Below are 24,516 nucleotides of genomic sequence, written 5' to 3' on the forward strand. Positions count from 1 at the left end.
CTCTCTCTCTCTCTCTCTCTCTCAATCAATCTCTCTCTCTCTCTCTCTCTCTCTCTCTCTCTCTCTCTCTCAATCTCTCTCTCTCTCTCAATCTCTCTCTCTCTCAATCTCTCTCTCTCTCCTCTCTCTCTCTCTCTCTCTCCTCTCTCTCTCTCTCCTCCTCTCTCTCTCTCTCTCTCCTCTCTCTCTCTCTCCTCTCTCACTCTCTCTCTCAATCTCTCTCTCTCTCTCTCAATCTCTCTCTCTCTCTCTCTCTCTCTCTCCTCTCTTAATCTCTCTCACTGACACAAAGCTGGGTGGCAGTGTGAACTATGAGAGGAGAATGCTATGAGGATGCAGGGTGACTTGGACAGGTTGTGTGAGTGGGCGATGCACGGCAGATGCAGTTTAATGTGTGGATAAATGTGAGGTTATCCATTTTGGTGGCAAGAACAGGAAGACAGATTATTATCTGAATGGTGTCAAGTTAGGAAAAGGGGAAGTACAACGAGACCTGGGTGTCCTTGACATCAGTCACTAAAAGTAAGCAGGCAGTGAAGAAAGCTAATGGCATGTTGACCATTCATAACAAGAGGAGTTGAGTATAGGAGCAAAGAGGTCCTTTCTGCAGTTGTACAGGGCCCTGGTGAGGACCACACCTGGAGACTGTGTGCAGTTTTGGTCTCTAAATTTGAGGAAAGGATATTCTTGCTATTGAGGGCGTGCAGCGTAGGTTCACGAGGTTAATTCCCGGGATGACTCGACTGTCATATGTTGAAAGAATGGGTCAACTGGGCTTGTATACACTGAAATTAGAAGGATGAGAGGGGATCTTATAGAAACATATAAGATTATTAAGGGATTGGACACGCTAGAGGCAGGAAACATGTTCCGATGTTGGGAGAGTTCAGAACCAGGGGCCACAGTTTAAGAATAAGGGGTAGGCCATTTAGAACTGAGACGAGGAAAAACGTTTTCTTCACTCAGAGAATTGTGAATCTGTGGAATTCCTCTGCCTAAGAAGACAGTGGAGGCCAATTCTCTGATGCTTTCAAGAGAGAGCTAGATAGAGCTGTTAAGGATAGCGGAGGCAGGAGAAGGCAGGAACGGGGCACTGATTGTGGATGACCAGCCATGATCACATTGAATGGCGGTGCTAGCTCGAGGGGCCGAATGGCCTCCCTCCTGCACCTATTGTCCTATTGCCTATTATTCTCTCTCTCAATCTCAATTTCTCTCTCTCTCTCTCTCTCTTCTCTCTCTCTCTCTCTCTCCTCTCTCTCTCTCTCTCTCTCTTCTCTCTCTCTCTCTCTCTCTCTCTCTCTCTCTCTTCCTGCTCCCCATGCCTCCTCCCTTTCTCTACAACTTTAAATGTGTTTGATTTTGTAACGTTCCTTGATTGTGCTAAAAGGTCATAAACTTGAAACAATAAATCAGTATCTCTTCCCCGCAGATGCTGCCTGACCTGATGAGTGTTTCTGCCAATTCTCTTTCTAGACCACTTTGTGTCTGATCTTCAGTGAAAACTTGTCTCGTTAACACTTCTTCAAAATGAAAATCCATCAAGTAACTAGGATAAGCCAGTCAGAAGCATAAAAACCACACCTGCCATATCTTCTGCGATATCAGGAGTCATTTCTTCTTTCACACTTTTAAATTGCCTCAAGTCCCCGTTTGCTCATGTGGCCAATCTTTGGGTGACTGAGATAACACAGCCGAACTAGCTTGAAGCCTGGAAAATTAGTGCCTGCTCCAACACAGGGTCTTTCAGTGTCCCGTCCTCCATACTCTCCAGCAAGTATGATTTGGATCATTTCCATGGGTCTCATCAGGTCGTAAGGTCATAAAGTGATAGGAGCAGAATTAGGCCCATTCGGCCCATCAAGTCTACTCCACCATTCAATCGTGGCTGATCTATCTCTCCCTCCCAACCCCATTCTCCTGCCTTCTCCCCATAATCCCTGACACCTGTACTAATCAAGAAATCTATCTCTGCCTTAAAAATATCCACTGACCTGGCCTCCACAGCCATCTGTGGCAATGAATTCCACAGATTCGCCACCCTCTGACGAAAGAAATTTCCTTCCTAAAGGAACGTCCTTTAATTCTGAGGCTGTGACCTCTGGTCCTAGACTCTCCCACCAGTGGAACATCCTCCCCACATCCACTCTATTCAAGGCTTCAATGAGTAAGTTTCAATGAGGTCCCCCCTCATTCTTCTAAACTCCAGCGAGTGCAGGCCCAGTGCTGACAAACGCCCTCATGTCTTTTTCTGAATGCAGTTCTTTAAAGTATTGAGCATGGCTCTCTCAATCTCCCCCGAAGATAGGTACAAAAAGCTGGAGTAACTCAGCGGGACAGGCAGCATCCCTGGAGAGAAGGAATGGGTGACATTTCGGGTCTCTGAAAAACGGTCTCGACCCGAAACGTCACCCGTTCTTTCCCTCCAGAGACGCTGCCTGTCCCGCTGAGTTACTCAGCATTTTGTGTCTATTTTCGGTGTAAACCAGCACCTGCAGTTCCTTCCCCACCACTCTCTCATCTCCCCGCTCCCCCCCCCCCCCCCCCCCACTACCATTTCATTTCGTTGAATTATCATGACCACAGACCTTTGGTTTTACTATAATTTTAATCGTTCAATCTAGGTTTTATTTTCTTGGCGTATGCACTTGACATTTTATATCCCACACAGGAGTGAAGGCCATTAGTTATGATTCATTTCATTCATCCACCTTACGGGAGACCTCTCCGGAAACGTTAACTCAGGTGTTATTGTTAGTAACCGAAAGACTGTAGATTTTAGGCTTTAGAGATACAGTGGGGAAACAGGCCCTTCCCCACACTATGGATCAGGATCAAACCCGGGTCTCTGGCACTATCTAGTCTTTGGTTTATTGTCATATGTACCGAGATACAGTGAAAAGCTTTTGTTGCGTGCTAACCATCCAGCGGAAAGACAATGCTTGATTACAATCCCAGCCATCCACAATGTACAGATGCAGGATAAAGGGAATAACATGAATAATGTCTAGTGCAAGATAAAGCCAGCAAAGTCCGATCAAAGATAGTCCAAGGGTCTCCAATGAGGTAGATTATTCTTCAGGACTTGCTCTCTAGTTGTTGGTAAAAATGATAACAGCTGGGAGAGAAACTGTCCCTGAAATCTGGGGGTGTGCGTTTTCACACTTCTGTTCCTTTTGCCCGATGGGAGAGGGGAGAAGAGGGAGTGGCCGGGGTGAGACTGGTCCTTGATGATGCTGCTGGCCTTGCCGAGGCAGCGTGGGGTGTGAATGGCGTCAATGGAAGGGAGGTTGGTTTGTCTGATGGTCTGGGCTGCGCCCACATTTCCCTGCAATTACTTGCGGTCTTGGATGGATGGAGCTGATCCCAAACCATGCATCCCAATAAAATGAGTTCTGGGGCACATCTGTACAAGTTTGGTGATAGTAGTTGGAGACATGCCAAACTCCTAAGCCTTCTTAGGACTTGATCGGACTTTGCTGGCTTTACCTCGCACTGAAGATTATCCCCTTATCATGTGTCTATTCACTGTAAATGGATCGGTTGCAATCATGTATTGTCTTTCCGCTGACTGGCTAGCACGCAACACGAGGTTTTCATTGTATCTCAGTACACGTGACAATGAACTAAGCTAAACTAAACTGAACTGGACAGTGGAGGCGTCTTCGATATGGATGGTCCAGGACAAGTTGTTGGTGATATTTACCCCATGGAATTTGAAGGTGAAGCAACAAGTCTACCAGCTGCACCACTGTGCTGTCCCCGGTCTGCAGGTAACTCAGTCAAAGGCCTTCAGAACCTCGGAAGACAGACTAGGCTGATCTCCTCCCACCTGCCCAATGGTATCGCCGCATCACCTTCATACGCAGTCCAGCATAGTTTGTCTCGAGGATGACTTCTGATCGCTGCCATCTCTTGCTTGTTTGTATTTTACCTTTACCTACTACCCCCATTCCTCGAGAGCTGGCCGCTCCCTGAAACCCTCCTCCTCTTGTTTCATTCAGGAAGAAAGCCAATCCACCGTGCAACCACAAGCAGGGCTCCCACGATTAAGGAAAGAGACCAGAAACCAGGTCCAGAACAACTGACCCTCCCCCCCCCCCCCCCCCCACCCCACCCCAATACCTCTGTAACCCTCAGCCACCACTCACTCGCTCATTCTTGCCTACACTTAGTATGGAACTCAAGTGGAGAATCCCCTTGCTCTATCAACGAGCATTGGCAGCTTTGTTAAGCTCATCTTGAATAAATATTCGTCTTTTCAATCAACTATTTCAATGTGTTTTGTTTTTGGACTCCCTGGTTTCAAAGAAAACTTAAAGCACAAATAATTATTTTTAAGCTTCTGGCTTGGCAATTCTAATTACCTGCGGACTTCCATGTGTAAAGACTGTGGGACTGTATTGTGTGAGAGCTTCAAGCTAATATACTATTCATGTAAAGGCTATTCGGGACTGTTGTATCGCGCCAAATATCATACCATTTACATGCCACGCTTTTGATGAATCTTGGATTCATTTCTTCTGAACAATGTCTGTAAAGTTGGATTCATATAGTGATGGTAGCAGAATTAGACCATTCGGCCGTCAAGTCTACTCCGCCATTCAATCATGGCTGATCCAATATTTAGGATTCAAGATACAGCTCATCTTCCATCTCTATTTACAAGCCGATTTATTCACAAAATGACTGGAGTAACTCAGCAGGTCAGGCAGCATCTCGGAGAGAAGGAATGGGTGACGTTTCGGGTCGAGACCCTTCTTCAGACTGATGCCGATTGGTTTCATTTACTACATTCCAGTGTTACTGCAATGTATACAAAACCTTTGTTCAAACACCTTGCTTTGAAATTGGGCGTATCATTTTCAGAATGATCCAGTTATGAGCGAACCTAAACAAAAAGAGACATTCTATGCGACAAAATAGCAGCAAACCAAGCACTCTTTCCAGATTAAGGGAGTGTGTTTTCCCGACAATCATCCAGTGATGTTTGGAATCTCTTTGTAACTCTGTGTACAAATTGTAGATAAACTCACCAATCTTGCATCATCCACCTTTCATACCCATTGAATCCATTGATGGAACACACACGCTTAAGTAGATAGGATAGGAAAGTGACCCTTGCTTTCCCCTCTCCTCTCCATCCCTCCCCCATCTTAGTTCTCTGACCAGTCTGACTGTCCTCCTGATTAGATTTTACATTGTGCGCCTCATTCCTCATTGTCACCTTCCCTCAGCTAACAATGATCCACTCTACATTTTCCTTGAACCTCGTCCCCTTTGATCTCTCGTTTTCACACCTTACCCCTCCATATCGCTCATCTCCATTGGGCGGCACGGTGGTGCAGCGGTAGAGTTGCTGCCTTACAGCAAATGCAGCGCCCGGAGACTCAGGTTCGATCCTGACTACGGGCGCCGTCTGTACGTACGTTTGTACGTTCTCCCCGTGACCTGTGTGGGTTTTCTCCGAGATCTTCAGTTTCCTCCCACACTCCAAAGACGTACAGGTTTGTAGGTTAATTGGCTGGGCAAATGTAAACATTGTCCCTAGTGGGTGTAGGATAGTGTTAGTGTGCGGGGATCGCTGGGCGGCGCGGACCCGGTGGGCCGAAGGGCCTGTTTCTGCACTGTATCTCTAACTCTAACTCTCCATCTCACCTGACGCTCAGTCTAAAGAAGGGTCTAGACCTGAAATGTCATCCACTCCTTCTACCCACAGATGCTGCCCGTGTTGCTGAGTTACTCCACTATTTTGTGTCTAATTTAGGATTGAGTTTAATTTAGAGACACAGGCCCTTCAGCCCACCAAGTCCGTGCCGACCAGCGATTTCCGAACACTAACGCTATCCTATACACACTAGGGACAATTTACAATTTTACCAAAGCAAATTAACCTACAAACCTTACGTCTTTGGAGTGTGGGAGGAGACTGAAGATCTCAGAGAAAACCCACGCAAGTCATGGGGAGAACGTACAAACTCCGTACAGACAGGATGGAACCTGGGTCACTGGTGCTGTGAGTTCATAAGGTCATAAGTGATAGGAGCAGAATTAGGCCATTTGGCCCATCAAGTCTACTCCGACATTCAATCGAGGCTGATCAATCTCTCCCTCCTAACCCCATTCTCTGGCCTTCTCCCATTATCCCTGACACCCGTACTAATCAAGAATCTATCTCTGCCTTAAAGCTAAGAATTCAGAATGGCAGTGCAGTGCCTGATGCCCAGTGTTATAGGATGCATGCCCAGAACGATAGTTTTATCATTTATAAATGATAGAAGGTAGCCTGACTTTATACAGAAGGTACAAGCCTCCTCTGCCAACATTGATCCACAGTCCTAGGGGAGAGATGATGATCATGGTCAACTATGATGTTAATTTCTACCCCTTACTGCACAAGGTTCATGGTGTTAGGGTGTAATCAAAAGAGAACTTGATCATCAAATAAAGGCGGCAAGTTGGTGCAGCGGGTAGAGCTGCTGCCTCACAGCGCCAGAGACCCAGGTTCAATCCTAACCTCTGGCAAAGTCTGCGTGGAGTTTGCACGTTCTCCCTGAGACCGCGAGGGTTTCCTCCGGGTGCTCTGGTTTCCTCCCACATCCCATAGATGTGTGGGTTTGTGGGTTTAGAATGCCCCTGTAAGTTGCCCTTCATTGCCCAGGGAGCGGACGAGAAAGTGGGATGACATAGAACTAGAGCGAGCGGGGGTGACGGATGGTCGGCATGTACTCGGTGGGCCGAAGGGCCTATTTCCTTGCTGCATCTTTTAATGAGTCACAGCTCTCTTTCACCCCCCCCCCCCCCCCCCCCCTTCGGTCCCATTTAGGGTTGCCAACTACCCCATATTAGGCACCATTGTCCCGTATTAGGCATGGACAGCTCTGTAGGCCCCGGACACTGTATGCCTGCACACTGTAGGCCCCGGACACTGTAGGCCCGGACACTGTAGGCCCGGACACTGTAGGCCCGGACACTGAAGGCCCGGACACTGTAGGCCCGGACACTGAAGGCCCGGACACTGGAGGCCCGACCACTGTATGCCTGCACACTGAGGCCCGGACACTGTAGGCCCGGACACTGAAGGACCGGACCACTGTAGGCCCGGACCTGTAGGCCCGGACACTGTAGGCCGGACACTGTAGGCCCGGACACTGTAGGCCCGGACACTGTAGGCCCGGACACTGTTGCCCGGGGGGCCGCTGTAGTCCCGGTCAGTGTAGGCCCGGGAACCGATTGATGGAGGTTGCCTTCCTGCCCGGGTGGCCGCCATTGGTGGAGCGGGAGCACGCGGCCGCTGGTTGGGTGTGGTCACGTGGGGTGCGGGGCGGTGACGTCACCTTGTCCCTTATTTGGGAGTGAGGAAGTTGGCAACCCCAGTCCCATTACGTGTCTCAAGTTGTCCCACTGCAAACCAAGCCAGAGAATTCTCACAGCGGCATTCATTTTCTTTTTTGTTTTCAAAGAGTTATCACTGAACTGCTCTCATCAGCCACAAGTGGATTAACAGTGTCCTAATCTCTATAAATATCTCTATAAACATTATTGATGGGATTCTGTGAGCTAAATTTTTTTTTAATTCAGTGTTTTCAACAATGTAGCTCTCTCCACAGTTGGAAACGTGGAACGAGCTGCCGGAGTCATCTCTGAACTAAACTAAAACAAAGGAAGAAATTATTTAATTGGATTTGGTTCTGCTCTTAAGCCAAAGTATCGCCTGAATCAAACAAAATGTTGAAGGACCTGTTCTGTTTTATTTTGAGTACAGGAGCATCTTAGACAATGGGCCAGTAATGTATTCTCAGTTTACAAATCCTCTTTATGAATTTTATACATGACCATAAATATATATATTTTTTTTCTCCTGCACAAAGCACAAAGAATAATTACAAGAGCAAAGTCATAGAGTGATACAGTGTGGAAACAGGCCCTTTGGTCCAACTTGCCCACACCGGCCAACATGTCCCAGCTACACTAGTCCCACCTGCCTGCGTTTGGCCCATATCCCTCCAAACCTGTCCTATCCATGTACCTGTCTAACTGTTACTTAAACGTTGCGATAGTCCCTGCCTCAACTAGCTTCTCTGGAAGCTTGTTCCATACACCCACCACCCTTTGTGTGTAAAAGATACCCCTCAGATTGCTATTAAATCTTTTCCTCCTCACCTTAAACATATGCCCTCTGGTCCTCGATTCACCTACTCTGGGCAAGAGACTCTGTGCATCTACCCGATCTATTCCTCTCATGATTTTATACACCTCGAAAAGATCTGTATAAGAAAGTGTTGCATCGTCATCACGGCCAAAATATTCTTGTCAATGTCAATATCTGCAAAAGGAAACGAGAAGGAAGCTAAGAGATCGACTGTTCAACATGCACCAAATTAAAGACGACTAATAACAACTCATTTCTAGACCAACCAGCATGTTAAAGCTGATAAATGTGTCTCTAATTGCCTGCCTGGGTACTTTTATTTTCTGCTTTTTAAATGATAAAATTTAAACCACCTTAATATATCATCTCAGCCATTTTTACGCCAACATTTAATCCAGGGAATTGAAGACAATTCTGGTGTCGTGCCTTGATTAGATGCTAATGTTTGATTTCCATTAGTTCATAAGTGATAGGAAACAGAATTAGGCACAGAACTTGTGGTCTCCCCATTGCAGGAAGTATGTGGAGGCTTTGGAGAGGGTGCAGAAAAGGTTTCATAAGATCATAAGATCAAACACAGGAGCAGAATTAGGCCATTCAGCCCATCAAGTCTACCCCACCATTCAATCATGGCTGATCTCTCTCTCCCTCCCAACCCCATTCTCCTGCCTTCTCCCCATAATCCCTGACACCCGTACTTATCGATTGCTCATTTAAATTGCTCTAAGAACACTTCAATCATTCAAAAAGTGGCAGAGTCCCAACCTTCTAAGTGACCAGACTCACTGCAGTGCAAGTTTTCAATTGCATTGGTGATTACTAGAAGTATAATACTGATTACTAGTTACTTGTTGTCAGGGAGTAGGCCTATATAGAGCTCTGTATTGTGAATTTCAATTGTGGAACCACAATATTGGAAACTAAGGGTGGTGCAAACTTGCTTTAATAAGGATAATGCCATTTGATTAACTGATTTCCATGTCTATAACTGTCTCAATTAAGTTTCAGGAATGCAAAGTCCTAGTGAAAAAAATTCACTCTGGTTTCCTCCCACATCTCAAAAGACATGCCAATTTGTAAATTAATTGTGCTCTGTTAATTGCCCCCTGGTGTGTAGGGAGTGGAATTAAGGTGTATGGGTGATCGATGGTCGATTTGGACTCGGGGAGGGGGTGGGGGTGGGGGTGGGGGTGGGGGCGGGGGCGGGGGTGGGGGCGGGGGCGGGGGTAGGGGTGGGCAGGGCAGGGGCCTGTTTCCATGCTGTACGTCTAAACCTAAATTAGGGGTGGCCGCATGGGCAGCGCAGCGGGTAGTGCTGCCGCCTCCCAGCGCCAGAGACCCGGGTTCCAATACGACCTCGGGCGCTCTCTGTGCGGAGTTTGCACGTTCTCCCCGTGACCGCGTGGGTTTCCTCCGGGTGCCCCAGGCTTCCTCCCACATCCCAAAGGCGTGCGGGTTTGTAGGTTAATCGGGCCTTTAATTGCTCGGGGAGTGGATGAGAAATTGGGATAACACAGAATCAGATGATGGATGGTCGACATGGACTCGATGGGCCGAACGGTCTGTTTCCATGCTGTGCCTTTAAACTATTTAGCATGATCTGGAATAAAGGTAACAGAATATTTTTTATGTACAAGTAGTAAACATTATAGATAAAATAACACTTTATGCATGGGGTGCTGTAAGATTGTAACTGATATGATCAGAACATAATTGAGATTGAGATATCTCAGAGTGGGCGGCACGGTGGCGCAGCGGTAGAGTTGCTGCCTCACAGCGCCAGAGACCCGGGTTCGATCCCGACTACGGGCGCTGTCTGTGCGGAGTTTGTACGTTCTCCTGCGTGGGTTTTTCCTGAAATCTTCGGTTTCCTCCCACACTTCAAAAACGTACAGGTTTGTAGGTTAATTGGCCTGGTGTTAAATGTAAAAACAAATTGTCCCTCGCGTGTGCAGGGTAGTGTTAATGTACGGGGATGGCTGGTCGGCGCGGACTCGGTGGGCCGAAGGGCCTGTTTCCGCGCTGTATCTCTAAACCAAAGTATACCAAATGTCCCTGAGAGAAAACAATGATGCTGTGTGCGGAATCAAGGGGTGCGGGGAGAAGGCAGGAACGGGGTAGTGATCGTGGACGGCCAGCCACGATCACGGTGAATGACGGTGCTGGCTGGAGGGGCCGAACGGCCTCCTCCTGCACTTATTGTCTGCGTGTCTGTGTAAGTGGAGGAAATGGCTCAGAGGTTTTCCCAGGTGTTGCGATCTGTTAACTCTCTGATTAAAACTTTTGTACTCTTCAAGAGGTGCAGAGAAGCCGGACACTGGCAGGTTTTGATGTTGGTAAGTAAAGGATTTGCCGCTGCTGGACTTTACCCAGCAGAAATGTTTGCAATGTTGGGGCTGGGTGCACTGATAGGCAAGACCAGATAGCCATTGAAATAAAGTGTTGACCGTAGAAATCCATTAGCTCCGCTGGTTTGGCCAACTGCCTTCTGCTCAGTTTGCAATTGAGATGACAGGATTGTGAACATTTTTAGACGACTAGAACATTTTAGAGCTCTCTTTTTCTATTTCTCTTGATGTTCAGTGCTTGCCCTGTTTTATTTACCGTTACTATATCTCTTCATGGTCCTAACAGCTCTTTATCTTGCACTGCTCCTGTTGAATGTGCTCTTTTTTAATTTATGCTTATGTGTGATTCTTTTCCACTGGCTCTTCAGGCTGCCTATTGTGAATTGCGATTGTGCATTTATTGTCTAGGTTTGAATATGGTCTCTACCCTTCCTTGTCGTTTTTGCTACCTTCTCCTTTTCCATTTCCATTCACTGCTTTGTAGTTCAGAAGGGATAGGAGCAGGTTTTCGGCCAGGATATGCAACACTCCACTTTCTCTGCAGGTTCACTAGTGCATTAGTTACAAGCTCCACAAACACCTCATGACACTTGGACAAGGGAAGTAACTAAAATTGTGCCCAAATTCTTGTTTCTTAACTTTGCTCGTAGACTCAAAAATGCATCATCTGACTCACTATGTACTTTTGAGATACAGCGCGGAAACAGGCCCTTTGACCCACACGAGACCGCGCCGAACAGCGATTGTCCCGTACACAAGCACTATCCTACACACACTAGGGACAATTTACAATTTTTACCGAAGCCAATTAACCTACAAACCTGTACGTCTTTGGAGTGTGGGAGAAAACCGGAGCACCCGGAGAAAACCCACGTGGTCACAGGTAGAATAGACAATATACAATAGGTGCAGGAGGAGGCCATTCGGCCCTTCGAGCCAGCACCGCCATTCAATGTGATCATGGCTGATCATTCTCAATCAGTACCCCGTTCCTGCCTTCTCCCCATACCCCCTGACTCCGCTGTCCTTAAGAGCTCTATCTAGCTCTCTCTTGAAAGCATTGAACGTACAAACAACACCCATAGTCAGGGTTGAACCTGGGTCTCTGGCGCTGTGAGGCAGCAACTCTACCGCTGCGCCACCGTGCCGCCCAATGTTAGAAACGCATTGAGAAACAGACAAGACAGAATAATTATTAGCTTGAATTAAAAAGAAGAGCTATTAAATAGTTGGAAAGCAAACAAAGAATAAAGGGGAGGCCTTTTAAAAGTGAGGTGAGAAGAAACATTTTCACCCAGAGAGTTGTGAATTTGTGGAATTCTCTGCCACAGAAGGCAGTGGAGGCCAATTCACTGGATGAATTTAAAAGAGAGTAAGGTAGAGCTCGAGGGGCTAGGAGAATCAAGGGATATGGGGAGAAGGCAGGCATGGGTTACTGATTGTGGACGATCAGCCATGATCACAATGAATGGCGGTGCTGGCTCAAAGGGCCAAATGGCCGCCTCCTGCACCTATTTTCTATGTTTCTAAACTTACGAATTGCATGTAATTAAGTTAATTTTAACACAATGGGGGGAACAGTCAAAACGAACTTGGTTTGAAGAAGGGTTGCGAATTGAATCGCCACCCATTACTTCTCTCCAGAGATGCTGCCTGTCCCGCTGAGTTACTCCAGCATTTTGTGTCTATCTAACCTAGTCATCAGTTCTTAGAATGTAATTCTTCTGGACATGGAGTGAGGTGGTGTTGCCTGAGCCGCTGAGTTACACCAGCACTTTGTTCTGTCTTGGGGATAAACCAGCATCTGCAGTTTTTTGTTTCGACCAACATTGTGTGGTGGAGCCACTGCTTCAAAGGCCAGAGTCCCAGGTTCGATCCCGACCTCTGCTGCTGGCTGTGTGTGGAGTTTACACGTTCTCCCTCTCCATCCCTCCCCCTTCCCAGTTCTCCCACCAGTCTTCCTGTCCCCGACTACATCCTATCTTTGTCTCGCCCCCCTCCCCTGACATCAGTCTGAAGAAGGGTCTCGACCCGAAACATCACCCATTCCTTCTCTCCAGAGATGCTGCCCGTCCCGCTGAGTTACTCCAGCATTTTGTGTCTACCTTCGATTTAAACCAGCTGCTGCAGTTTTCTTTCTTATACGTTCTCCCTGTGACCACGTGGTTTTTCTCCGGGTGCTCCGGTTTCCTCCCACATCCCAAAGACCTGCGGGTTTGTAGGTTAATTGGCCTTTGTAAAAACAAAATTGCGCCTAATGTGTAGAAAGTGGTTGGGAAGGTGGGATAACACAGAACTACGGTCGGTGCAGACTCGATGGGCCGAAGGGCCTGTTTCCACGCTGTATCTTTAAACTGAACCTCTGACATTAATCTGAAAGGGACATTTGGACGCAATGCATTTCATCGCTACATTTATAAATCTTTATCTGTGAAGTAATATTAGATCTAAAGTTGAATGTAGTTTAATCCTCTCTGCCTCCGGCTTAATCTTTCCAGTAGTGCCTGAAAGTCACGCACCAGTGACCAAATATTTCAAAATGTTGTTTCCTGATGATTTGCCTGTAATATTCCAGCGATTATAAAATCCAGTTCATATCAAGGTCAGACGGTTTTATTTCTGCCTCGCAGTCATTTAATGTTAGTGCAGCCGCTCTGTAGTAATGGATGCACAGAGGCCTTTAGGCAGGGGGAGGGAAAACATAAGCACAGGGTGGCTCAGCGGTAGAGTTGCTGCCTCACAGCGCCAGAGACCCGGGTTCCATCCTGACTACGGGCGCCGTCTGTACGGGGTTTGTACGTTCTCCCCGTGACCTGCGTGGGTTTTCTCCGGGTGCTCCGGTTTCCTCCCACACTCCAAAGACGTGCAGGTTTGTAGGTCAATTGGCTTCGGTAAAATTGGAAATTGTCCCCAGTGTGTAGGATAGTAGGATAGTGTTTGTGTGCGGGGATGGCTGGTCAGCACGGACTGGATGGGCTGAAGGGTCTGTTTCCGCGCTGTATCTCCAAACTAAATCTAAATTGAACTAAACCGAACTAAAGGACATGGGTTCAAGGTGAGAGGGGAAAGATTTAATAGGAACCCGAGGGGCAATCTTTTCACTCAGAGGGTGGAGGGTATATGGAATGAGCTGGTAGAGGAGGTCATTGTGGTACCGGAATAGGCACAGCGGGTAGTGCTGCTGCCTCCCAGTGCCAGAGATCTGGGTTTAATCCTGACCTTGGGTGCTATCTGTGTGGAGCTTGCACGTTCTTCCTGTGTGACCGCGTGGGGTTTCTCCGGGTGCTTTGGTTTCCTCCCACATCCCAAAGACTTGTGGGTTAGTAGGTTAATTGACCCTCTGTAAATCGTAGGGAGTGGATGAGAAAGCGGGATAACATATAAATAATGTGGTCAGGTGATCGGTGTGGACTCAGTGGGCCGAATAGGGGTACCTCACTCCCAAATAAGGGACAAGGTGACGTCACCGTCCCGCGCCCCACGTGACCTCACCCAGCCAGCGGCCACGTGCTCCCGCTCCACCAATGGCGGCTGCCCGGGCCTCCGTTAGGCGGCGCCCGGGCCTCCGGACCTACACTGTCCGGGCCTACACTGTCTGGACCTCCAGTGTCCGGACCTACACTGTCTGGACCTCCAGTGTCCGGGCCTACACTGCCTGGACCTACACTGTCCGATCCTACACTGTCCGGGCCTACAGCGTCGGGCCTACAGCATCCGGGCCTACAGCATCCGGGCCCACAGCATCTGGGCCTACAGCGCCCCCCCCCCCCCCCTCCGCCCTCCGGGCCTAATATGGGACAAGGGCTGTCCCATACAGGACAAACCAATATAGCCCAATATACAGGATGTCCCGGCTAATACGGGACAGTTGGCATCCCTGCTGTATCTCTAAAGTATAACAACTTTAAAAAGACACGAGGACAGGTACATGGAAAGGAAAGATATAGAGGGATTTGCCGAACGCGGCAAAGAGCTTCGATGGGGCATGTTAGTCGGCATGGAGAGGTTGGGCCGAAGGGCCTGTTTCCACGCTTTGTGACGCCATGACTCTAATCGATTTTGGAGTGAACACTGGCTGTTGCTGTCCTTAAGAGCTCTATCGAGCTCTCTCTTGAATGCATTCAGAGAAATGGCCTCCACTGCCTTCTGAGGCAGAGAATTCCACAGATTCACAACTCTCTGACTGAAAAAGTTTTTCCTCATCTCCGTTCTAAATGGACTACCCCTTATTCTTAAACTGTGGGCCCTGGTTCTGGACTCCCCCAACATTGGGAACATGTTTCCTGCCTCTAACGTGTCCAACCCCTTGATAATCTTATACGTTTCAATAAGATCCTCTCTCATCCTTCTAAATTCCAGTATACAAGCCTAGCCGATCCAGTCTTTCAACATATGACAGTCCCACCATTCCGGGAATTAACCTAGTAAACCTACGCTGCACGCCCTCAATAGCAAGAATATCCTTCCTCAAATTTGGAGACCAAAACTGCACACAGTACTCCAGGTGCGGGTGGTCTCACTAGGGCCCTGGACAACTGCAGAAGGACCTCTTTGCTCCTATACTCAACTCCTCTTGTTATGAAGGCCAACATTCCATTGGCTTTCTTCACCGCCTGCTGTACCTGCACGCTTCCTGATGCACTAGGACACCCAGATCTCGTTGGACGTCCCCTTTTGCATGAAGCTCATAGAGTTATCAGTGTACACGGTCATGATAGATACAATATTTATATATTGTTTAGTATAGTTTAGTGATACAGCGTGGAAACAGGCCCTTCGGCCCTCAGAGTCCGCTCCAACCAGCGATCCCCGGACAGCAGATCTATCCTATACACCAAGGACAATTTTCAGAAGCCAATTACCCTATACACCTGCACGCCTTCTGGAGTGTGGGAGTAAACCGGAGCACCCGGAGAAAACCCCATGCAGGTCACGGAGAGAACGTGCATACTCAGTACAGACAGGACCCGTAGTCAGGATCCAATCCCGGGTCTCCGGCGCTGTGAGGCAGCAACATTCCCAGTTGTGACAACCTTCGGAATGAGTCTGAAGAAGGGTCCCGACCCAAAACGCCACCCGTCCTTTCTCTCCAGAGATGCTCCGTGACCCGCTGAGTTACTCCAGCACTTAGTGTCTATCGCTGAACCGCATTGACTTGCTGGCAGTGGATGGTGCCATAGTTGGTGTAAGAAAAAACACACAAATCCCCCCCCCCCCCCCCCATATAGAAACATAGAAAATAGGTGCGGGAGGAGGCCGTTCGGCCCTTCGAGCCCGCACCGCCATTCATTGTGATCATGGCTGATCATCCACAATCAGTAACCCGTGCCTGCCTTCTCCCCATACCCCTTGATTCCACTAGCCCCTAGAGCTCTATCTAACTCTCTTTTAAATTCATCCAGTGAATTGGCCTCCACTTTGGCAGAGAATTCCACAAATTCACGACTCTCTGGGTGAAAAGGTTTCTTCTCACCCCAGTTGATAAATGGCCTCCCCCGTTATTCTCAGACTGTGGGCCCCTGGTTCTAGACTTCCCCCAACGTCGGGACCATTTTTATGTTAGGGGCTAGGGAGAAGGTCAGATGCCGGTGGCTGTGATGGTGGACTGTTATTTGTGCCCATTTCATGGTTAACTCGCCCTCTTTTCAACTTGAAAGCAGAGTGCCGTGTGGTGAAGACAGCTGCCGGGGGTAAACCCGGCAATGCCACTCCCAGATCAGCGAGCAAGAGCTCTGGAGCTTCACGTCGCAGTAAGTCTCCCGCTGACTCCGGTAAGTGCAACTCACTGATATGGCACGACACAGGCCACCACACGAAACACAACTGCAGGCAGTCACAGAGTTATCATCTCAGCGGTGTCAGATTAGGTGATGAGGAAACATAGAAACATAAAAAATAGGTGCAGGAGCTCAGTAACCTGTACCTGCCTTCTCTCCATACCCCCTGATCCCTTTAGCCACAAGGGCCACATCTAACTCCCTCTTAAATATAGCCAATGAACTGGCCTCAACCACCTACTGTGGCAGAGAATTCCACAGATTCACCACTCTCTGTGTGAAAAAAAACTTTCTCATCTCGGTCCTAAAAGACTTCCCCCTTATCCTTAAACTGTGACCCCCTGTTCTGGACTTCCCCAACATCGGGAACAATCTTCCCGCATCTAGCCTGTCCAACCCCTTAAGAATTTTGTAAGTTTCTATAAGATCCCCCCTCAATCTTCTAAATTCCAGCGAGTGCAACGAGACCTGGGTGTCCTTGTACACCAGTCACTGAACGTTGGCGTGCAGGTACAGCAGACAATGAAGAAAGCTAATGGCATGTTGGCCTTCATAACAAGAGGATTTGAGTATAGGTCCTTCTGCAGTTGTCCAGGGCCCTGGTGAGACCACATCTGGAGTATTGTGTGCAGTTTTGGTCTCCTAATTTGAGGAAGGACATCCTTGCTATTGAGGCCGTGCAGCGTAGGTTCACGAGGTTAATCCCCGGGATGGAGGGACTGTCATATGAGGAAAGATTGGAAAGGCTGGGCTTGTATTCACTGGAGTTTAGAAGGATGAGAGGGGTTCTTATAGAGACGTATAAAATTATGAAAGGACTGGACAAGCTAGATGCAGGAAAAATCTTCTCAATGTTGGGGGAGTCCAGAAAAAACTTTTTCACCCGGAGAGTTGTGAATTTGTGGAATTCTCTGCCACAGAGGGCAGTGGAGGCCAATTCACTGGATGAATTTAAAAGAGAGTTAGCTAGAGCTCTAGGGGCTAGCGGAATCAAGGGATATGGGGAGAAGGCAGGCACGGGTTACTGATTGTGGATGATCAGCCATGATCACAATGAATGGCGGTGCTGGCTCGAAGGGCCGAATGGCCTCCCCCTGCACCTATTTTCTATGTTTCTATGAGTGCTGGAGTAACGCAGTGCCTTAGGCAGTATCTCCGGAGAAAAGGAATACAGTGATGTTTTGGTTATTCAGACTGACCTGAAACGTCACCTATTTTTCGATACGATACGATAGAACTTTATTTATCCCGCGAGGGTAATTGATCAAATTTTCTCCAGGGATGCTGCCTGACCCACTGAGTTACTCCAGGATTTTAGGGCGGCACGGTGGCGCAGCGGTAGAGTTGCTGCCTCACAGCGCCAGAGACCCGGGTTCGATCCTGACTACGGGTGCTGTCTGTACGGAGTTTGTACGTTCTCCCCGTGACCTCCGGGTGCTACGGTTTCCTCCCACACTCCAAGGACGTACAGGTTTGTAGGTTAATTGGCTTGGTGTATGTGCAAATTGTCCCGCGTGTGTGTAGGATAGTGTTAGTGTGCGGGGATCGCTGGTCGGCGCGGACTCGGTGTGCCGAAGGGCCTGTTTCCATGCTGTATCTTACAATCAATTTCTATCGTCCTAACCCCATCTGGTCGGATACAGGAAAGTATTTCATTGCATATTTTGGAATTTTTCCTACTCAAGATGTTTTAAGAAACTGGTTGCAGGTTGGACAGTAAAATGTGCACTGTTAACTCTAAACATTTACAAGTCAAACAGATGGAGGATGCCGTTCCCCCTTTCTAAACCCAACCGAACTAACAATACAATTACAATGGAATGTTTAGTTTAGTGTAGAGATATAGCACCAAAACAGGCCCTTCGGCCCATCGAGTCCATGCCAACCAGCAATCCCTGTACACAAATGCCATCCTACACACACTAGGACCAATTTACAATTTTTACCAAGCCAATTAGCCTACAAACCTGTATGTCTTTGGAGTGTGGGAGGAAGCCGGAGCACCCGGAGAAAACCCACGCAGGTCACAGGGAGAACGTGCAACTGAATGCCCAGGAACTCAGGAGATAATAGACAATAGACAATAGACAATAGGTGCAGGAGGAGGCCATTCGGCCCTTCGAGCCAGCACCGCCATTCAATGTGATCATGGCTGATCATTCTCAATCAGTACCCCGTTCCTGCCTTCTCCCCATACTCCCTGACTCCGCTATCCTTAAGAGCTCTATCTAGCTCTCTCTTGAATACATTCAGAGAATTGGCCTCCACTGCCTTCTGGGGCAGAGAATTCCACAGATTCACAACTCTGACTGAAAACGTTTTTCCTCATCTCAGTTCTAAATGGCCTACCCCTTATTCTTAAACTGTGGCCCTTTGTTCTGGACTCCCCCAACATTGGGAACATGTTTCCTGCCTCTAACGTGTCCAACCCCTTAATAATCATATACATTTCGACAAGATCTCCTCTCATCCTTCTAAATTCCAGTGTATACAAGCCTAGTCGCTCCAGTCTTTCAATATATGCTAGTCCCGCCATTCCGGGAATTAACTTAGTAAACCTACGCTGCACGCCCTCAATAGCAAAGACGTGTTAATACGTGGTAGGAGCAGAATGAGGCCATTCGGCCCATCAAGTCTGCTCCGCCATTTCATCATGGCTGATCTATCTCCCCCTCCTAAACCCATTCCCCTGCCTTCTCCCCGTAACGCCTGACACCCGTACGAATCAAGAATTACTTTAGACTTGAGAGATAAAGTACGGGCCACCGAGTCCGTGCTGACCAGCGATCACCTCGTACACTAACCGGCACAAACGAGGCCCAACCTCACAACAAACTCCGTATAGACAGCACCTGTAGTCAGGATCAAAACCGGGTCTCTGGCGCTGTGGGGCAGCAACTCAAAATATGGATTCATAATGGGGGCAGAGAGGATATTCCATGGGTTTCATACTGAGTGAGTTGAAGTTTTCTGGAGTAGAGTCTTAAAAATATTTTCAATCCACGCACATGGATTTAATTAAACATTGGTAATATTCGTCCAGCTGTCCTTGAATAGAAATGTACATCTGGGCACTAAAAGTCAATAGAAATGTATAATTAAGGATTAATGGTTTGCAAAGGTTGGGAATAACATGTGTAGGTGATCTTTGATGTTATTTCGAGAGACAAGAGTGTTTAATTGTCAAAGGTTGTTTCAAGATGTATTGAAATTGAATTGAATGCTGTTTAAGAAGATAACTGCAGATGCTGGTACAAATCAAAGGTATTTATTCACAAAATGCTGGAGTAACTCAGCAGGTCAGACAGCATCTCGGGAGAGAACAATGGGTGACGTTTCGGGCCGAGACCCTTCTTCAGTCTGAAGAAGGGTCTCGACCCGAAACGTCACCCATTCCTTCTCTCCCGAGATGCTGCCTGACCTGCTGAGTTACTCCAGCATTTGTGAATTGAATGCTGTTTGCTGGAAAAGGGCTAGTTTGTTGTTTCCAACGCTATCAAGTTGTTTTTCGTTAGCATGGCTATCAACTACGAGGTAGCAGGTAGCAGAAAGTGCCAACAATGGAACAATGAAAATTCTTACTTGCAGCAGCATTACAGAGCTGTAAACATAGTACTCACAGGTAATATATAATAAATTAAAAAGATCAACCCATTAATAATCCCAATACGAGTGCAGAAACCCAGGCCCTTATTGCAACAAAGACAGTTTGCACTTCGAAGAATTCAGACTCTGAAGGAGGGTCTCGACCAGCAGAGAGTAGTGCGTTCGGCAGAACGCACCATGAGAACTACACTCGCCCCCCTGCAGGACCTATACATCAGGAGGTGCAGATCCAGAGCAAGCAAGATCATGAGGGACCCCTGCCACCCCAGTAACGGACTGTTCCAGATGCTACGATCAGGCAAACGCCTCCGCTGTCACGCTGTAAAAACGGAGAGGATGAGACGGAGTTTCTTCCCACAGGCCATCAGGACTGTCAACTTTTATAACCCCAGAGACTAAATTTTTTGTCTACACTATAGTAACTTATTAACTTTATTTATATGCTGTAACTGTAATTCTTTTTTGTGCACAATCCGCAGGCATTGCCACTTTCATTTCACTGCACATCGTGTATGTGTATGTGACAAATAAATTTGACTTGACTTGACCGGAGATGCTGCCTGTCCTGCTGAGTTACTACAGCATTTTGTGTCTTATCTTCGTGTAAACCAGCATCTGCAGTGCCTTCCTACACAGTTGGTAGTTCATTGCTTTGTTGGTGTTGTGTCGTGTTCAAGAGATTGATGGTTGTTGGGAAGAAGCTATTATTGCACTTGGAGGTCATGGTTTTCATGCTCCTGTACCTTCTTCCCGATGGCAGGGGTGAGATTGAGAATGATCAGCCATGATCACATTGAATGGCGGTGCTGGCTCGAAGGGCCAAATGGCCTCCTCCTGCACCTATTGTCTATTGTCTATTGAGATGAGAGCCAGGGTGGTGTGGGTCTCTGATGATGCTGGCTGCCTTTTTGAGGCGTCTTCTTTAGTTCCCTTTATTGGTTGGGCTCAGTTTAGTTTATTGTCACGTGTACCGAGGTACAGTGAAAAGCATTTGTTGCGTGCTCTCCAGTCAGTAGAAAGACAGTACATGATTACAATCGAGCCATCTGCAGCTTACAGACACGGGATGAAGGGAATAATGTTTAGTGCGAGATAAAGTCCGATTAAAGATAGCCCGAGGGTCACCAATGAGGTAGATGGTAGCTCAGGACTGCTCTCTGGTTGTGGTAGGACGGTTCAGTTGCCTGATAACAGCTGGGAAGAAATTGTCCCTGAATCTGGAGGTGTGCGTTTTCACACTTCTGTACCTCTTGCCCGATGGAGGAGGGGGGAAGAGGGAGTGGCCGGGGTGAGACTGGTCCTTGATTATGCTGCTGGCCTCGCCGAGGCAGCGTGAGGTGTAGATGGAGTCGATGGAAGGGAGGTTGGTTTGTGTGACGGTCTGGGCTGCGTCCATAACTCTCTTGCGGTTAAAGACTGGTGCGACTAGGCTTGTATACACTGGAATTTAGAAGGATGAGAGGGGATCTTATCGAAACGTATAAGATTATTAAGGGGTTGGACACGTTAGAGGCAGGAAACATATTCCCAATGTTGGGGGAGTCCAGAACAAGGGGCCACAGTTTAAGAATAAGGGGTAGGCCATTTAGAACTGAGATGAGGAACAACTTTTTCAGTCAGAGAGTTGTAAATCTGTGGAACTCTCTGCCTCAGAAGGCAGTGGAGGCCAATTCTCTGAATGCATTCAAGAGAGAGCTGGATAGAGCTCTTAAGGATAGCGGAGTCAGGGGGTATGGGGAGAAGGCAGGAATGGGGTACTGATTAAGAATGATCAGCCATGATTACATTGAATGGTGGTGCTGGCTTGAAGGGCCGAATGGCCTCCTCCTGCACCTATTGTCTATTGTCTTGGATAGAGTGGTTCCCAAACCGTGCTGTGGTGTATCCCGATAACATACTTTCTACAACGTATTTGTAGAATCTGTTCGTGGGGAGGTCAGCACCAGTGACGGAGTAGGTAGTGTTCGCCACGTTTTGTAGTCTTTGTTCCTGGGCGGTGGAGTTGCCGAACCAGTCCGTGATGCATCCGGTCTATATGCTCCCCGCCGTACACCTGTAGATGTTCAGGAGAGTATTCATCGACACATTGAAACTCCTCAATCTGCTGAGGAACTAGAGATATTGATGGTCTTTCCTAATGGACACAAAATGCTGGAGTAACTCAGGGGGACGGCCAGCATCTCTGGAGAGGAGTAATGGGCGACGTTTCAGGTCGAGGCCCTTCTTCAGACAGGGCTTTCTTTATGATTGCCTTAGTTGCCATTTGACCCTTTGCAACAATACGACTGCTGGCCTGAGAACAAACACCGACCGCTCAACCTCGCATGTTAAATTGAATCACGGGTTGTGCAGAGGAAATATCAAAATGAACTATTTTGATAAAATATCCTTTATTCAAGTAAATAGACATGTACAATACAGGAAGATAGACACAAAATGCTGGGGTTGCCAACTGTCCCGTATTAGCCAGGACATCCCCTATTTTGGGCTAAGTTAGTTTGTCCCGTACGGGACCGCCCATGTCCCGTATTAGGCCCGGGTGGGCGCTGTAGGCCTGGACGATGTAGGTCCGGACAGTGTAGGCCCGGACAGTGTAGGCCCGGACAGTGTAGGCCCGGACGGTGTAGGCCCGGACAGTGTAGGCCCGGACAGTGAAGGCCTGGATAGTGAAAGCCCGGACAGTGTAGGCCCGGACAGTGAAGGCCTGGACAGTGAAGGCCTGAACAGTGTAGGCCTGGACACTGTAGGTCCGGACACTGTAGGCCCGGACACTGTAGGCCAGTGTCGGACAGTGTAGGTCCGGAGGCCCGGGCGCCGCCTAACGGAGGTTGCATAGCAACCCGCCTCCCGGCCCAGGCAGCCGCCATTGGTGGAGCGGGAGTTCGTGGCCGCTGGCTGGGTGTGGTCACGTGGGGCACGGGGCGGTGACGTCACCTTGTCCCTTATTTGGGAGTGAGATAGTTGGCAACCCCTACTCAGCGGGACAGGCAGACTGAAGAAGTGTCTCGACCCGGAACGTTCACCCATTTCTTCTCTCCAGAGATGCTGCCTGTCCCGCTGAGTTACTCCAGCATTTTGTGTCTATCTTCTGTTTAAACCAGCGTCTGCAGTTCCTTCCTACACAATACAGGAACTGTGCAGGACATTCTTCTGACATTTTCGGAAGCTGTACAATTCGTCGTTCCGTAGTTGCTTTTTTTGGATATTGGCTCTGACCCAGTCTGTGGTTGGATTTGTTCTGGGAAGCCCGTGATTGTGATCGCTGAATGGCAGCCGCTGAGCTGTAATCTCATTCTCCGACGCTGACTTATTCCGAGACAAAGGAATTGCCCTCTGCATGAAGCAGCAGGCCATTGCAGAGCTGGTAAAAGGTTGTCAGTCTCCTCCCACGAGCAGGAGCTGGTCCCAGCAGTCATTACAAGAGGAAATGTCCCAATGCCAGCAGATGTCTTGGTTCCGGTTCTCCTGTAAAGTGGGGCTTACAATTGAATTATAGAGTCATGTAGTGATGCAGTGTGGAAACAGGCCCTTCGGCCCAATGTGGATTTAATACATGGCCATAAATATATATTTTTTCTCCTGCACAAAGCACATGGAATAATTACAAGGGTAAAGTCATAGAGTGATACAGCATGGAAACAGGTCCTTCAGCCAAACTTGCCCACACCGGCCCACATGTTCCAGCTTCAATAGTCCCACCTGCCTGCGTTTGGTCCATATCCCTCCAAACCTGTCGTATACATGTACCTGTCTAACTGTTTCTTAAATGTCACGATAGTCCCTGCCTCAACTGCCTCCTCTGGCAGCTCATTCCATACACCCGCCCCCCTTTGTGTGAAAAAGTTACCCCTCAGATTCCTATTAAATGTTTTCCCCTTCACCTGAAACCTATGTCCTCTGGTCCTCGATTCACCTACTCTGGGCAAGAGCTTTAATTACAATCTGTCTCAAAAACAATTGATGGCTGGAAATTCAATTGCAAATCGCTGATTTTGTTCTTCCATGTTATACGATTTATTTTTCATGTTCATAAGCTCATTAGAGCAGAATTAGGCCATTCGACCCATCAAGTCTCTTCCGCCGTTCAATCATGGCTGATCTATCTTTCCCTCTCAATCCCATTCTCCTGCCTTCTCCCCATAACCCCCAACACCCGTACTAATCAAGAATCTATCAAACTCCACCTTAAAAAATATCCATTGACTTGGCCTCCACAGCCGTCTGTGGCAATAAATTCCACAGATTCACCACCCAGTGAAACACCACGATAGAGATTCAAGGAACTGCAGATGCTGGTTGACAAAAAGAGATACAAAGTGCTGGAGTAACTCAGCGGGTCAGGCAGCATCTCTGGAGAAAGTGGATAGGTGACATTTTGAGTCAGGACCCTTATTCAGACTCCATTTGGGGAAACCCACGTGGTGACTGGGAGTACGTGTAGGGTTGCCAACTGTCCCGTATTAGCTGGGACATCCCGTATTTTGGGCTAAATTGGTTTGTCCCGCACGGGACCGCCCTTGTCCCATATTAGGCCCGGACGGCGCTGTAGGCCTGGACAATGTAGGCCCGGACACTGTAGGCCCGGACACTGTAGGCCTAGACACTGTAGCCCGAGTGCTGCTGTAGTCCCGGG

General features: G+C 48.1%; 1 protein-coding gene across 10 annotated transcripts in view; it reads left to right on the forward strand.

Annotated features, from left to right (window-relative positions):
• LOC144600698 (neuronal migration protein doublecortin-like) overlaps positions 1–24,516 on the forward strand; it is a 170,789-nt gene that overhangs the window by 129,329 nt on the left and 16,944 nt on the right. For 2 of the 10 annotated variants that reach the window (XM_078412594.1, XM_078412593.1), the window contains exons 5-6: positions 10,450–10,488; positions 16,158–16,271. In XM_078412594.1, coding sequence (XP_078268720.1) covers positions 10,450–10,488; positions 16,158–16,271 — 153 coding nt within the window. Of the gene's footprint in view, positions 1–4,004; positions 4,257–10,449; positions 10,489–16,157; positions 16,272–24,516 lie in introns of those variants that run through there. The other 8 variants (XM_078412596.1, XM_078412595.1, XM_078412597.1 and 5 more) reach the window with 8 other exon arrangements.

This window comes from Rhinoraja longicauda, chromosome 15 (genome assembly GCF_053455715.1).
Source record: "Rhinoraja longicauda isolate Sanriku21f chromosome 15, sRhiLon1.1, whole genome shotgun sequence".
NCBI lineage: Eukaryota > Metazoa > Chordata > Chondrichthyes > Rajiformes > Arhynchobatidae > Rhinoraja > Rhinoraja longicauda.